Below are 16,694 nucleotides of genomic sequence, written 5' to 3'. Positions count from 1 at the left end.
CACCGTGGACAATGCATTTTGCCCGCAGTTCCTTGCCCCGTTCGTTCGCGCCGGAAAACACGATACGCTGCTGCGAAACCCTTGCCCTGCGCGATTTCGTTCGCAGTAGAGCTTTCTTGATCCTTATACACTATCGGCGATCGCTCCATAATTTTTAACACGTTCCGTGGCACGTGTACCTCCGTGTTAAACTATCATTCAGGCCTAAAAACATATATTTTATAACATGTTTAACCCTGTAGAATATATTTCCAGCAAAAGATTGAGGCATTATGAAGAATGCAGTGTAGAACAAAGCACATAAGTTTGTTTACGATCGTCGCGGAAAACTACGAAAAATTTTGTAGATTTTTGATGCTTTATCTGAAGGAACGACATGCTATATACAAAGCCTTCTGTATATTTTTAACAGTATCTTTAAGTTTAACAATTTTAGGCTTGCCGTTTATTTTCAAGCCTATAATCAAATATAGAGAAAGAAGGAACGGAAGCACGGAACGTGTTAATGGATCCACGCACAGCAACCTAACAGTATTAAAGTATAAAGTAAAGTATAAAGAGTTGAATAGCTGCGTCTCCAGGGCGTCGTCCGAGGGCAAGGGTTGATGGAAAGAAAAGGGAATGGGGTTTTACCATGGCGGTGACATTTCAGCCCTGCCGAGCGCGCCGGAGAACGTGCAAGTGTCGGACATCACGGCCACCTCCGTGAAGCTCACCTGGTCGTACAAAGGTTCGGACGAGTTGCAGTACTACGTAATCCAGCACAAGCCGAAGCAGGTGAACCAGGCGTTCGCCGAGATATCGGGCATCACGACCATGTACTACAACGTCCGAGCTCTGAGCCCTTACACAGAGTACGAGCTCTACGTGATAGCCGTCAACGTCATTGGGCGTGGTCCCCCGAGTGCCCCGGTGACCGTCACCACTGGCGAGACAAGTCAGTATACTTTTTTTTTCCCCCCAGCGAACCTGTCGCTTCTCTAGCCTCTCATTATACCATCGACGCGTTTTAACACCTCGCCACGAGGTCCGCGAACGTTTCCTAGATGTCGATTACAAAAATAATTGCAATCTTTAAGAAATCTCTCGAGGATTCGACACCGACGAGACGTTCGCGCCTCGAAACATCTTGCCACGTCATCCCAGTCGACGTATTCGCTCGAGATCAGGATTCACCGGGTGTTTCGAGCGAACCCGTCGGCTGTTTGGCATCGTTCACACATCTGTCGCAAAATACAGAGTACTCGGTGTCCCAATATTCATGGCAGCGCGCGATCCCTCGCGAAGAACCCAGTGGAAAATCACAATTTCTCCGTAAAAACAGAATCTTGTCTCGTCGATCTTCGAACTCGTTTTCCCCCGAAACGGAGAAAAAGAAACGAAGGATCGCCCGGACAAAGTTCCATCGGGAAGCGTATTTTCGGCTCGGTTTTCCACGCGGGATTAGACCCTGCCTATGATTATCGGCTCGCCTAGCATAGAAACCAAACAGAGTCGCTCTCGGAACGAGATGAAAGGAGGAAAAGCAGCGCAACGGACGATTGTTTTTGTCTCTGTCTCTCTCCTTGTACCGCGATCCGGGAGAGGAAGAGATAGCTGATGATAACGCGGCGAGCGCGTAAGATTTTTGCACGTAGATAATGTTTTTTGCACCACGAAAGGAAGAACAAGTTTTGACACGTGTTTTTGAGGGAAATCTCTACCTTTTTTTACATGCTGTCCGCCGTGGACGCACGATTTGATTCATGTAAGTGACAAAGACATTTTTTTTTCCACCTGACCACAGAATAATCCCACCCACCACCGCCCACCAACCCATCCACCCACACTTTCTCTCTCTATCTCTCTTTCTATCTCTCTATTTCTCTCTCTCTCTCTCTCTCTCTTTCTATGTCTATCTCACACTCTCTCACTCTGTCTGTGTTGCACTCTGTGTTAGTGTTTTTTGTCAGAGCGTATTCGGCGCGGTCGCGTCGCGGAGATTCGACGTCTCGTTTTCGGCTCTGCATTTTTCCGTCTCTGTCTCAAACCTCCGGCCGTGTCCGATATACCAGCCCGCCCCCCCCCGGCCCAACCCCCGAAACCAACGTCTCTCCGTCTCTTTTTTTCGGAAAAGAGAAAACCCAATATACGCGGGGAGACAGCACGCGAAATTGCACCTTTCCTCGATATATATATATATGTATGTACATATGTATGTACCTATGTAGAAGGTGTCTCACTAACTCCGTTACAAGACGATGTCGACGCTGTTCTTTTTGCTACGCAAAATGCCAAACTGGCATTAATATTCGGACACTCTTAAACAGACGATAACTTTTTCGTTGAGAAGTTAGGACAAGTAGTTACTTGCAGAGTTGGGCATTATTCAATTAAAATTTTTATCAAGATCGATCGATTAATGTGTACGATTAAAAAATGTAATCATTGAAAAATCGACGAATGATTCAATCGATTGACGAAGTTAGTCGTCTAAGCACGTAAAAGCACGTAAACAGAGTTTGTATTATAACCAAATAACAATACGTTTTGATTCCGTATCTCATTTCGAAATTTCAGCAGTTAATCATTAATCAATTATCCGATTGACGATTGCAATTGAAAGGAATGTAATACACCGTTAATCGCAATTCACGACTAAAGTAGAAATTTGTTCGTCAATCGTTGATTAAATGTTTGCCCAACTCTGACGTTACTTGTGACGTGGGAACAAATTTTTGAAAATTCAGATTGGTCGGAATTACAGAGAAAAAATGCTGTAAGTTGTAAATAGGAAGTTTTAATAGTTTCTCTGCTATTCCGATCAATCGCAATTTTTTGAAAATTTGTTTTCCACGTCGCGTGGTGCGAGGTTGAAGATGTTACCGTCTTTTCAAGAGTGCCCGAATGTTAACATCAGTGGCATCGGAAAATGGCGGAGATATCGCGTTGCAACAGACTTGGCGGGACACCCTTTATATAGATAGTGTAGCGCACTCTCTTCACACCTTGTGGAAATACGAACGGAACGGGCCGCATAGACCGCAGGCCATACACCGACATTCGTATTTTCACCGCGCATAATACACCGTTTTTGATCGACTGATGTAAACCATTGAAGAATAATCGTTCATCCTTTTTTCCCCGATAGCGGAATCGACAAATGGAGGTGCCAGTAAGTTCAACCACATACTAAGAGTGTTGTAGCAATGTATACTCATCTTTCGTTACTAGCCTCTCTCCGTTTTGTACTTAGATTTACCCGTTTGTCACACCTGTTCTTTTGTTATTTTTTTAATTTCTCGTCGTAGAACATATATGGTATATTCATTTGATATCACTTGGTAGGAGCACGCGCACCCGCACACACGATCACGCGCGTGCTGCGGGATCATCCTCCGAGGAACATTTAGAATGTAGAGAATAGCGGAAGGATTTATCCGACTTTGATCATGTTTCTTCAAATTATGGGATCTCTCTGGTTTCAGGATACAATTACAAGACAATGTATGGGTATTTTTGCAAAGAAAAGTATCGAGTATTGTAACTCCAAACCTGCCGCGCTCATTAACTCTCGTAACACGATACTGAATCCGTACGGATCCAAGTATAAAGCGTCGAAATATGAAGCGTACGAACATGCGAACGAATTACTTGAACATGAAAAATTAATGGGTTTCGATAGAACTGGATAAACTTTGGAGAATCACAAAATTCTCCAAATTTCGACGCACCCGGTTTTTCACAGAACGGTCCCCAATTTTCATGAGCAATATTAATGTTTCGGAAACACGTTTTCAGGATTAATTGAAAGAAAGTACGAAAGAATGGGTGGGTAAAAACGCGGGTCAATTTGAAGATCGTTAAAGGGTCCTTTGGAAGGGAGTATCCTGCGGCACGGTTCACGAAACGAGTATCTACTCTCTCTCACACACACACACACGCACACGTATGTGTTCGTAGCTAATCGACTGCAATGCGATATACACACACCAGTACTTTGGTCTTCCACTTTCACTAAATTACACCGTAGCCGCGAGACACCACCGGACATCGTAGAGACAAATGCGATTTAGTTTTCCGTTCTCCTTCTCCGTACCTGGGACGCGTGTTTTTGGTTCTTATGGTGTTCTTTCCTGGGGGTTTACTGTTCTGTCCCGTGACTAACTAGAGTGGCTTGCCCTGTCCGAGCGCGTTCCCGCAAATATCCGACGGTATTTCTTCGTTCTAGCACCCGGTACTGCGCCAAGGAAGGTCCAGGTCCGACCATTAAGCTCCACCACGATGCTTATACAATGGGACGAGCCGGAGACACCCAACGGTCAAGTCACGGTCAGTTCTTAGCGCATAAACGCTCAAATATTTATCACTTTACCGCTCCGAGATCCTCGGTGTCTTCCAGTTCACGACTTGCTACGGTCTCTCGTGATTATTAGGTCGTTCGAGAAGGTCGTTTCGTTTTCTCAAGGAAAAATGAAGCCAAACATTTAAGTATTGTACGAGGTATTAAAATAAATTAATATAGAATGAAATTATTCTGGCTAATTTTCGAGTTAAAGTACTTTCCGAACGATCTAGTAGATTTCCTGCTTTCCTGCTTCAATCATTGTAACAAGTCGAAAACTCATTTTTCGTCGTAACTGCAACAAACCCTCGGGCTAGTTTTCTCACGTGGTTTTTAAATCGTCCATCGCGGTCTGATGGCTACAGGGTTACAAGGTGTACTACACGACGGACTCGGATCAACAAATGGCGTCCTGGGCGTACCAGATGGTCGACAGTAATCAGCTGACCACCGTTGCCGATTTGAAGCCACACATAATCTACACGTTCCGCGTGCAGGCGTTGACCAGCGTCGGACCTGGCCCGCTCAGCTCGCCCGTGCAAATAAAAACGCAGCAAGGGGTGCCCAGTCAACCGGAAATGTTGACGGCGATAGATATCGGGGAGGACAAGATCACGCTCAAATGGAGTAAACCGGTTCATTGTGCGGAGAATATCCTCAACTATGAACTGTACTGGAACGATACCTACGCGAAGGTGAGTGTTACCGCCCCCCTGTCGCAAATCACCTGATCACCCCTCGTGTTTCTTCCACTCGGTTTTCTACCCCCCTACTTCTGCTCCCCCATTTTGTTATCTTTCACCGATACTACACCGTTACTTCTTTTCCCCCAATTTTTGGATTTTCCACTCAGTTTTCTAGCGCCTCTCTTTCATCCCCTATTTTGCGCCGTTTATTCGTCTGCCCCGATTTTCGTATATTCCACTCGGTTTTCTACCCTCTCTTTTTCTCCCCCGTACACGTTCTCATTCTTTCCCATTTCTCTCGATTCTCCTTTTCTCCCATTCAACGCTAATCGATGGAGTCCCCTATGTTATTATATGAATCGCTACAGTCCCCTATATTACTATGTAAATCGTCACAGTTCTCCATATTACTGTCCATTTCATTGTTACGCCACTCCCTCGACTTATTTTTAATCTGGCCACCCCTGTTTCCACGACCTCTTCTTCTCCAGCTCTCTAACACGATCATTTTTACACCCCTTTAGCCTGCTCAGTCAGACAATGACTTGTGGCAGGGTGTTCGGCAACAGGTGGGAGAGCGTTTCAATAATTGAAAAACGAAGCTGAAATATACTTTTTAAATGTTTCCATTTGATAACGTTGACAGTGCTCATTAACGATCATCGATGGAGGAAAAGAGGAACGGGGTTTCAAATTATTTTATACCATATTCATCAGTTCTCATCGTTTCGGAATTCGAACGCATTGAACAATTTTTCGAAACATCCAACAAATGATTCTTATAGATTCGAATTCACAGAAACTATATAAATTGTTCTGCGAATAATTCGTTATCGAAACTATCTCGTAAAACAATTAGAACCGAAGCGTTTTTTCACCTGTGGCCGAGTACGCTGTCGAAACTAGTAACACTGTTGACGCAGCAGCGAATCCGGTGCCGTCAAATATCCGAATTGTTGCGTTTCGATAACCGGTGCGTTCGTTGGGTTCAGGAGAAGCATCATCGACGAATAGGGGTGATGGAGAACTACACGCTGACGGGTCTGTATCCGAACACGCTGTACTACGTGTGGCTAGCTGCGAGGAGCCAAACCGGCGAAGGGGCGACGACGGTTCCGTATCCGGTTCGCACGAAACCGTACGGTAAGCAGAAAACAGCAAAGACCCAGCAGAAAAGTGTGAAAAGAGACGGGAGTGAGTTCACGCAGCGAGGAGTGCCGAACAGAGGTCGGTTCGCGGCCGGCCGACGGTTGGCGATCCGCCTTGGATCATTTCGCGATCGAACGAAGATCGGATGAAACTCGAGGTGTGCTCGTCTCGTCGGCCGGAATTCGCGAATCCACCTGGCACAGCAGGTAGGAGATTGCTGTAGCGCTAGACGCTCCCGCAAAAGTAGCGTAAGCTATGATACCGCCGCGAACACCTTCAGAAGAACCAGATTGTTCAGAGTCTCTTCTCGATCGAGGTTTATCGCCTGAACCGTGTCTCATTGAATCCGCAAAGGTATTGTGGGTTTGAAATTCGCGCGATTGCGGGGATAACTCCAGAAGAGAAAGACGGAAGATAGAGAGTATCGTTGACAGAAAAAACCGTGAAAAGTGTGGGAGAGTGAGAATGATTGCATGCGTTGCAAATAAGAAAGCCGTTTTGGATGCCACTTTATATATATATCTATATATATATACGTACATATCATACATATAAATTGCACTAAGCACTGCATCGATATATGTGTGCATTTTGGGCACCTCTTTTCATTCTGGATAACGTATGGTTTACACGTCCGTTCTACGATTATTTATTCTTTTTTTTTTTTAATATATTTTTCAACAATTACATTGTTCCGTTTCCATATATATATATATTATACGAAGCGACGGCAACGGCCGGTTGGCTCTCGCGCCGAACGCGCCCGCGAGTCAATCGGTCTCGCCTCTTTCTCTCTGTTATGGACGGATATGTATGTTTCATTTCTCTAATCACGTGATTTTTCGACTGTTCAAGGATCGACTCGTTAAACGGTTCTTCCTTGATTGATCTTTATACCTCTTCTCTCTGGAACCTTGACCAATCGCCAACCACGTAACGTTTTCTGTTTGATCCCCAAGCGTCAGTCGCCGCTCGAACGTGGCCCCGGCCACGAAGCTCGCCCGGGCCTCTCGAATCGAAACTCGTTGATCCTGTTGAAATTCGTGCTAATTTCACCGACTTCAAGGCCTGCCTTCACCTTAGAGAATCCACCGAAATAGTGGTCGATTTTGTAGAAACCAGGATGAGGGACAAATTCAATTCATCAGCTAGAAAATTTCTTCTAGTCTAATCGTTAGACTGCGGATCTTATAGAATTAAAATTTTGATGGGTTGTATAAATAATGTAAAAAGTAACGTGTTAAATTCATTTGATAAAATAAGATTTATGGGATTGATTAATGTTGTCGCGAATTTTCTGGATGAGGTTCGCGGGGTCCAGGGGCCTCTGGCACGAGCACCGATCGCTCGGCGACCGACGTTCGATGCTCCCGCCCCTGTTTTCGTTTTTGTTTCTCCCGCCCCCTATAACTGAGTGTTATACAGTCCCCGGGGCTCCGCCTCGCAATGTAAGCGGACAAGCGAACAGCCCGACCTCCATATTGGTAACATGGGAACCCCCGCCTGCCGATCAATCGAACGGGAGGATCGCGTACTACAAGCTGCAAGTCGTCGAGAGCGGACGCTCCGACTCGGAGGCGAGGGTTATCAAACTGAATGACACGCGATTCGAGTTGGACGAACTGAAAAAATGGACCGAGTACCGGATTTGGGTATTGGCCGGGACCAGCGTAGGTGACGGACCCCCGAGTTATCCTATCTCGGTCAAAACTCACGAGGACGGTATGTATCACTGACGTTCATTTCACGATCCTTCTACGTTTACGTCCGACTGTCGAAGAGTGGCGCGCGATCCCTCGAGAGCAAATATATGTAGATCGTCGAATACAATCTCTCTCTCTCGATCTTTTAAGAATTTTGATAAATTTTTTCAAGTAGAATCAATGTAGAGAGAAAGCCTCGACTTCAAGCGCCACGCTTCGCATATAGAGACAACTCTTGCGAAGGCGACGTTAATCGCGAAAGTTCGTCGCGCAAGAGCCAAAAATATAAAAGCCCGCCAAAAATCAGTCCGAAGATGATCGCGCGATTTTCCAGCGCGGGTTGCGACCACCGCGCCCGTTCGATTCTTCATTCTCGCGGCCCGGCTGCCAACCTAACTCTCGATCGGCCGTCTGCTACGAAATTCCTACGTACACCCACCGTGTATTAAATGTCTTTTCGATTTCAGATTCCGCTAACGTCTCTCTATCTCTACGATAAATACCCCCTGTCTCTTCCCTTCAACTGACACTCAATACTCTCTGATCCCAAAACAACTCTTTTACGAGTTTTACGTTTCTCCTTTTTTTCGTTTTCCACTGGTTTTTCGTTTCACTGTATTTCATCGATGATAATTATGTTTTTCTGTTATTCTATCTATTTCTCTCTCTATCTATCTATCTCATTCTATCTCTCTCTGTCTCTCCTGTGTTTCCGTTTACATTGCATTGTTATCGCTGTACTCTGTATTTAAACGATTTCTTTCATTTTCACTCGTAATTATGTATTTGTATCGTATTGTACAGAAAAATATATTATTGAATAGCGTTCTCCCTCTCAGGCCACTGTAACTTTTTTTCAGTTGAACGCTTTCGAGAAACGAACTATCGAGTCTCACACCCTCCGTTGCGCGACAACCGGAGTAAAAGAAAAAAAAAGGCAGAAAAAAAAGACATAAATGATGATTGTGAAAACGTAGCCGAGAGATAATGTGACACGCGAGCCTTTTTTTCGATCGCCACGCCGCGGTGGATATTGATTTTTGCCGCGCGAACGCAACTTTTGAACGCGCGCAACTATTTTTCCGTGTCTCTCCTTCAACGCTCTCTTTGGTCCACCATCAAGCTCTCCTTTATCAGCTTCTCTGGCAACCCCGACGACGAATCCCGATGATTTTTGATACGGGACACGCGGACACCCCTCGCGGACGAGACCCGCGGATACCATGTGTTGGCCGTACATTTTTTGGCTGGCGAGATTTTATATTTTTGGAATTTTTGCTACAACGAATCTCCACGCATTTCTCTATGCACCCAGATGAGACGACCCGGACTACTTTCCCCCCGCTGCCCCCCCAAAAATTAGTGTCCCCCAGCCCCAAAACCCCAGAAGAATTTTTTCCAGGTGCACGCAGCCACGGATTTTTACAGAAGCTGATAACCAATTTTTGAACTCAGCTGATTTAATTATAACATTTGCCCCCTCTCTCGTGCATAACGATAGATAAAGAACCGGAACGAAAAAGAAAAGATAGATCCGAAAAAGAGATCGTTTTCTAACTAATTTTTACAGGGCCTAATCGCAACACTCTCCCCCAAAGTCCGTTGCCGTTGGTTTTTTCACAACCCCCCGGAGATTTATAAAAATATATCATCCCCCAACTATATATTCGAACTTTTAACACGCTTTAACTAATACTCTAATTATACTCACTCACGTGTTTTTGTCTTTCCTTAAAGCATTTGCAGGAGGATGATCCAGGTTTTGAACAACTAGTTTTTAAGATTTATTCGCACTAACGTATTATATCGACTGTCTAATGATATGTACTCATTCACACTCAATGTTCTTTCTGGTGGTTACCGTGGTTACGTCTGTAAAGATGTTTCGTTTCTCTCTTTTAGTTCGTTGACTCACTCTTGCCACGTGTAATGAAGATAGAGAAATACCAAGCTGACCGTCCCGACCTGCATTTCGCATCATTATTACCGCCGCGCGTTGCCGATTTTCTCGGGAAAATAACAAAAAAAGAAAATCGAACGAATACCGCGCTGAATAAGAGATCGCAACTTTGATCCGGTTGCAAAGAAAAAAAAAACGAACAGACACAAAAGCAGAACAACGTTTATCGGTCGGAAATAATGACTGCGAAACGAGGACGGCAGCTTGCCAATAAAACGCTTACGTATATATATAAAAACTATAGCGTATGTATCACACACAAAGAATATATATAAAACGCACTTTTTTCACTATATAAACATATAAACATATATATATATATATGTGTATATATATATATGTACATATACGATATGCACCATGTACGCGTCACACCATGTACTTGGTGTGTATATATATTTATACATATATATCTCTACATATCTCTGATATATAAGGCTCTTCTGTCTTTAGTTAAGATTTAGTTCTACCTATTGTTTGCACATGTTTAGAGCATGCCTTCGTTTGTTTAATCGATTCCTCGATCTCACCAAAAGAACTCGATCCCGATTAATTAATCATCATCATATCTCGAGAAAGCCCCCGAACACCCATCTCACTCCCAGCCTCCGATACCGTTGACACACCTGTCTCCTTCAAAAGAAAATGAAAACAACCAAAAGAAAAGATCACAAAGAAACGTCGAGCTACGTCGAGTCTGCCTAACCGGCTCCCGAAAACTATTATACAATGACAAGTATACATACAACAAATGTCCAGGGTTACCCGATGAATGGCATGCCGATGCATGAAGGAAAAATTTTGCTTTTCGTTTCGATTTCCCCGATCCTGGAATCCTGTTCCCCGATGTATTCGGTACCGATCACCCTGCATGGTGTCACAGTTTTTTCAAAAACACCCCCCTCGCCCCTGCAACCCACCGTGCACCAAAACCGGCCACTCAACCCTAATCGGTTTAACAAGGGGCGTACACGTTGAAACACAGAGCGAATCACCCTCCCCGAGAGAAAAAAGTTCTCGCAACGATACGGAATCGAACGGGAATAAGCGAACATCGACGTTTTGTTACTCTGTTGTTGTTTTTTTTTCGTCTCTCTGTTCGCGTGTGTTTCGCTGTTCCATCTCTTTCTCTATTTCTCTCTCCCTATTTCTTTCACTCTTTCTCTCTCTCTTGTTCTCTCTCGGTGGTCCGTAGACGCGTCGCGCGTCGTACGACGGCAACGGGCGCGCGTGTTTCTGGTGTGCGACGTCGTCGTCGTCGTCGTCGTCGTCGTTTTAGTGGGACGCGGCGCGTGGGTGGAGAAAACGAGTAGAGTCTAGAAGAGGAGACAGCGCGGGCGAAAACGGCAGCTCTTTTGTCTTGGGGGAAAAATAATCGAAGACCTTGGTCGGACGCGGAATCGGAATCATTTGTTGCGAGAGGAGCATTGTGGAGGCGTCATTGTCGCGGAAAAAGTCGTACGAACGCGTCTCTAACGACGTTCCCCTCGAACCTTTTGCACTCGGCACCACTGCACCGGTACGCCCAGGGATCCTCTTTCGTTTCACCGAGCGACCAGTACCACCCTCCTTCTACCGATTCGTCGACAACACTCCCCTACCCCGTCCGCATCCACATCGAACTACCCCCAACAGTTTTCCTCCCGCGCATTGTCCCGTTTACGGACCGACCGATCCACAGCCGTCCACCCTCTAAGAGCAGACTCGGCAAAGCGAGGCGGAACGATAAAAAGCACTGCTGAAAGCACCCTGCCGTGTAAGCTCGCACATTGTCAAGCACAAAAGTTCACCGTCGTGTCTCTATATACGTATATACTCGTTCGTTAATGTTATTGTCGCCGCTAGTACACCACCACTATTATACATTATAATGCGATCGTTTTTCTTGAACGTATACTTATCGATCTCTATATTCTATCTCTCTATCTACTACCTTCACTCTCTCTCTCTTTCTCTCTCTCTCTCTCTATACATATGTTATATATATTATATTTATATTTGCACACGTGATCGTTCTCATCAGTCTCTCGGTATAAATGTGTGCACGGGTCACCGGTGACAAAAGGTGTACATATAATATACGTCGCTGTATCACTGTCGTTTTTTTTTCTTTCTACTAACGTTCTTTTTTTTCTTCTCTCTCTTTCTTTCTCTCTCTCTCTCTCTGTCTCTCTCTCTTGTTCGGTTCTTGACTAAAACTATCACTCTATTATACGGGCACCGTTGTTTTCGATTCGCACCCACCAACGCACGCATGGTAAAATCTCTCGCACACACGCGTGTCGCGCACGATCAAAGAGTAGGAGTAGGAGGTGGAGGAGGACGAGGACGAGTACTTACGCACCTACGCACCTGTGTCACTTACACACACACTCAGGCAGACGCACGCCTTTCGCTGTATGTGCGCCGAGCCGCTTGATTGATCAAACACCCCTCAACACGGAATAACTTTCTCGAAATTGGTCCGGACGAATTAGAATACTTCGAGGAGCTGGAAGAGCTAATTCGAAAGAGAAAGAATTGCATTTAATCGAAATCGCAATGAAAATATTAGACGGCACCTTTGTACAGCGTCTGTATCCGAGCATCGTCTAATGGGAAATTTAAAAAATAGTCGCACGCTGCAAATGTCATTGAAATCTAACATACAGACCATTTTTTTAATTTCCTCTACAGGTCCGGATAAAAGAGCCGTACAAAGCTGCTTGCACTTTCTTCTTCGCAATTCCATCCAAATGCAATTTTTCACATCTTCTAGTGACTTACTTCTTCCAGGTCCTCGAGGAATTCCAGATAATCTGGTCCACTGTCAGAAGAGTTGCTCTGATTTCGGGGATGGTTAATCGATTAAGGGAATCGACGTACATATTCATATACGTCCCCCCTCTCTCTATCTCGTAGAACGTATTCCATCACCATCACTGTTGAACCGAACGCACCACTTGAAAAGCACCCTTCGCTTCGAATAAACAGCCGGCAGCCTAACAGCACACGCGTGCACGCATGCACGTAGGTCGTGTGCGTGGGTGAGAATGTTTGTGTGCGAGCGCGCGTATTTACGAACCCGAGCCCCGTGCCAGCGTGCGTACGCACGCCTCGATATTTACTCGCTCGGAGTACCGAATCTATACTGGGTGTCCCATCCAACGTCAATGTTGTTCGATACCCCTCTCGTTTTCAAACTGGCGCGTGAAAACGCCGGGGGAAAGTGGAATTTCATTCGGGGATGCAATTATTGTGGAAAGCGAACGATCTCTTCGGGGTTGCACCTTTCGACCCTTCGAGGTTATCGATAGACCATTAATTCAGCAAGATCAGGGTTGGTTTAATTACCTGCCTAGTGTAAATTCATTATAACGGGGTGATTTTGATGAAACATATTTGTTAATTGACCGTCCTTCACATTGAAGGGGTGAAATCAGCCTTCAAAGTTTTCTTTCAAGAAACTAGAAGCGGTAGGTCAGTAATATTTAACTTGACGCCATGTGTAATGGGCTGGCTTGAAGAATCCAACCTCCAAGAAGATATCTATTAGATCAGTGCAAAAGTTTGTGCCGGTTTCGTATTAAAATGGAAGAAGGAATAGAGCACGCACTTTCGCACTGACCGAACAGCTTACCGCGATATTTACCCCCTCGAATCAAATCGCAATTTGCTCTCAGTTTTCTCGCATCGTTAACGATGAGGGTAGAAGGCACTGAAGACAGATGGAGCAGCCGGTGTATGACGGAGCAAATTCCGGGTACACGCGACTAACTATCAATTGTCGTGCGAGACGCGGTCTGCACGTACGTATATCGTGCGGATCCACCAGCGCTGAAAACTAGCCCCGAGAACCACCCCCGACCCGAGTGTCGATCGTTGTGGAACCTGATTCGCACCTTCTCGAGGTGATCTCGAGAAAGAGCGAGCCGAGATGACGAGCATTCGGGGAAAACTCGACGCGTCGAGATCACGGCGAATTGGTGCGTGGGTGAATGCGTGAGCGAGTGCGTCAAGGAGTACGGTTTGAGAGCGAACGACGACGCGTCGCGGGAACGCGAGAACACGCGGAAATAGGTGGCGGATTCGAATTCGGGATCTTGACGACTTCGGGACGGCTTTCAGGGCTCGCAAAATTTTTTGAAACCCCCGCCCCAGTTATCCCGAAAACACTGAACTTCCCCGACTGTGACTTCTCACAAATTTTGCGACTGTAAAAACCACGAGCCGTCCCGGCGGTGTTGAGCGTCGCGATGATCGCCTAATCGCGACCGCGAGGGCTGGGTAAGGGATTGGGCACCGCGTACTATCGCGGTGTACTTGGAAACATTTGAATACCAATATCCATACGATTTTCTTCATTGTCTTCATCCATGTACTCGACGGCCACGAGTTCCTCGTGGCGGAGAACAGGTGTTTCGACGAAGCGCAGAATCGTCGGTCGGTGCGTTTCGCTTATATACTGTATATCGAGGCTTGGACAAATCGAAGAAAGCTTTTTACGTCTCTTTGATACGTTCCGGCTGAGAAGGGCGGCTCTCGTTGTCCTATGTGAGCGAAACCATCGATACCGGAAGACGTTCTCCGCTCGGATCCGAGCACCGACAGTATCATTAATGCGGTATTTTCGTCAACATTCTCTTGTTTAGTTTTTTGATTTTACTTTGACACTCACCAAGCTCGTTGGAATGATACCACCATATATACCAGCCCTTCTTCTCTATATTGTCTATATACGTGCACCTTCTTCGTTCTCTGCATGCAAGACACCGACCTATTTACTCCAATCTTCTGCCTCTGTAAGTTACAACGTACCATTGATATTATTGAATTACTATTTTGATCGATATGTATGATATAATACGTTCTTTTACATATATATACATGATACATGCCACGTATTATATTACATACTATATATTATATACGTATTACCTCTTTTGTTTCGTGTGTTGATACTTTTATATATATATATATCTATATTATTATATATCTCTATATATTATATATATTATTATTATTCTCCTAGGTATCTAGAAAGAGTATATTACACTTGTATGTGTATGTATTTTATTTTACGTTTGTACTGGAATCTTTAACGACCTGCGGTGAAACTCGTAACTCGTTTTTACGTAGCTTGTAACGTCAGAATATCGACGATTGCGATCATTAACGAACCTCTGAGCTCTACCAGCCCCCCACACCCTGTTTCTTTTCTATCGATCACGTTGAATCGCCGTTTCCGATTTCCTCGCGAACGCATGCAACCACTCCCCCTCCTCGCAACCCTCTACAACCCTTTAAAAGCTTCCTCCTCCTCCTCCTCCTCACGCTCCTGGATTCCTTTGGCTCGACCTCGGCAACCGCATCGACGGAGAACCAACAAATGAAAAACCAATCCAGGAATCCGATTGTTTCGCGTACCGAGCCGCGCGCCGCGCGTCGGCCACTTTCTCTCTCTCTCTCTCTCTTTTTCTCTCTCTCTCCCTCTCGCGATACTACATAGATCCCGGCCACCGATTTAAACGACACGCTTTATTCCGCGGCCGCATCAACGTGCGTTATTTTGCGAAGAATTTTGTGATTTTTGCGTGGGTGAATGCACGGGTGGATGCTGCTGGCGAGAAACAAAAGGGAGCAGAAAGAGCGACGGAAATATTTTTTGCCGCGGCCCGAAAAATCCAGCTCTCTATCCTTCTCACAATCTATCTATCTTTCTACCCCCCCCCCCCCTCGCTATCTCTATCTATCTCTGCCACTCTATGAACTTCTATATCGACAAATCTCTACCAATACATATTTTTGCATCGAGCTAACGTTTTTTGCGGGTGACTTTTTGGAGCTGCGAGAAAACTACGAAAAAGAAAAGAAGAAGAAGAGAGAACAATTTTTCCCCCGACGACTACATACTTCCACCTTTTTACCGACTTACATCCCCCCATCTTCTATTCGTGAATTTTTTACGCGCAAGTACGAGGCGCATCCGCGTGTTTTTTTCTTTCACTGCTGACCATCCGTACAAAAAAAAAAAAGAAAGGAAGAAGAAAACGACACACGTAGCCAACAGAAGAAGATCCTCTCAGTTGATACGTCCCGAAACCCACCCCCTCGTGTCCGAAGCTCTTCCCCTCTTCTCATGACTTATAGTTTCTCCTTCCCAGCTTTCTTTTCAGTAGACATTTTATCATAGGTCTTCCCTCTCGTCGCCCCGTGCCGCGAGGGAAAGGGCGAGCGTGCAAACGCGTGCGAAAGTTAGCTTGTCTATCTTTTCTCGAAGTGTGTGTATTCCTCGCGACGGGGGAAGCGAAAAATACTGGAAAAACGAGGACGTCTTTTCTCTCGACGGCAGGGGGCGCGTGGACATGAGCCTTTAGTTATTTCATATTTGGAGTAGTGATTGCGCATGCCAAAGATTAAAAGAAAAAAAAAAAAGATATTCTCACATCTCCCGCCTCTCTGCGACCAACTGCAACCGAGGACCAAGCGATATTTTTCTATTTAACGATCGATTCGAAAGTGAATTTTGCCCGCCGACTATTTTCTCGGCAGAGGCGATAAAAAATATTACGGAAACAGTGCTGAAAAGGGACACGATTGGGAATCGAGCGCGTGGGAGGGAGGAAAAGGACGAACGAGCGAGTGCGCGTGTGACTGTATTTTTCACGAGCCGAGAGAGCAGCAGCACTGTACAGAGATTTTCATGTATATTGTATGTATATATATATTTTTTTTGTCTGACGTACAAAGTCTCGAAGTACAGAAAAAGATCTACCAAAAAGAAAACGAATAAGAAACGAGATAAAAGAAATGATCGAATATAATGATATATCTATTCTAAAAAGAGGATAGGCCCACACACGTTTTTTCACGTTGATAAATAAGCAGTAGTA

The 16,694-nt window shown here is 45.2% G+C and overlaps 1 protein-coding gene across 10 annotated transcripts in view; it reads left to right on the top strand.

Annotated features, from left to right (window-relative positions):
* The window catches only part of Lar (tyrosine-protein phosphatase Lar), a 413,198-nt gene that overhangs the window by 383,830 nt on the left and 12,674 nt on the right, over window positions 1-16,694 (top strand). For 6 of the 10 annotated variants that reach the window (XM_076437440.1, XM_076437441.1, XM_076437439.1 and 3 more), the window contains 6 exons: window positions 653-937; window positions 3,131-3,154; window positions 4,211-4,311; window positions 4,690-5,019; window positions 6,003-6,153; window positions 7,585-7,881. In XM_076437440.1, coding sequence (XP_076293555.1) covers window positions 653-937; window positions 3,131-3,154; window positions 4,211-4,311; window positions 4,690-5,019; window positions 6,003-6,153; window positions 7,585-7,881 — 1,188 coding nt within the window. Of the gene's footprint in view, window positions 1-652; window positions 938-1,000; window positions 1,748-3,130; window positions 3,155-4,210; window positions 4,312-4,689; window positions 5,020-6,002; window positions 6,154-7,584; window positions 7,882-16,694 lie in introns of those variants that run through there. The other 4 variants (XM_076437448.1, XM_076437443.1, XM_076437446.1 and 1 more) reach the window with 4 other exon arrangements.

Source organism: Lasioglossum baleicum, chromosome 13 (assembly GCF_051020765.1).
Source record: "Lasioglossum baleicum chromosome 13, iyLasBale1, whole genome shotgun sequence".
NCBI classification, from domain to species: Eukaryota; Metazoa; Arthropoda; class Insecta; order Hymenoptera; family Halictidae; genus Lasioglossum; species Lasioglossum baleicum.
The sequence above is the reverse complement of the archived record's forward strand: the minus strand, read 5'-3'. Positions and strand labels throughout refer to the sequence as shown.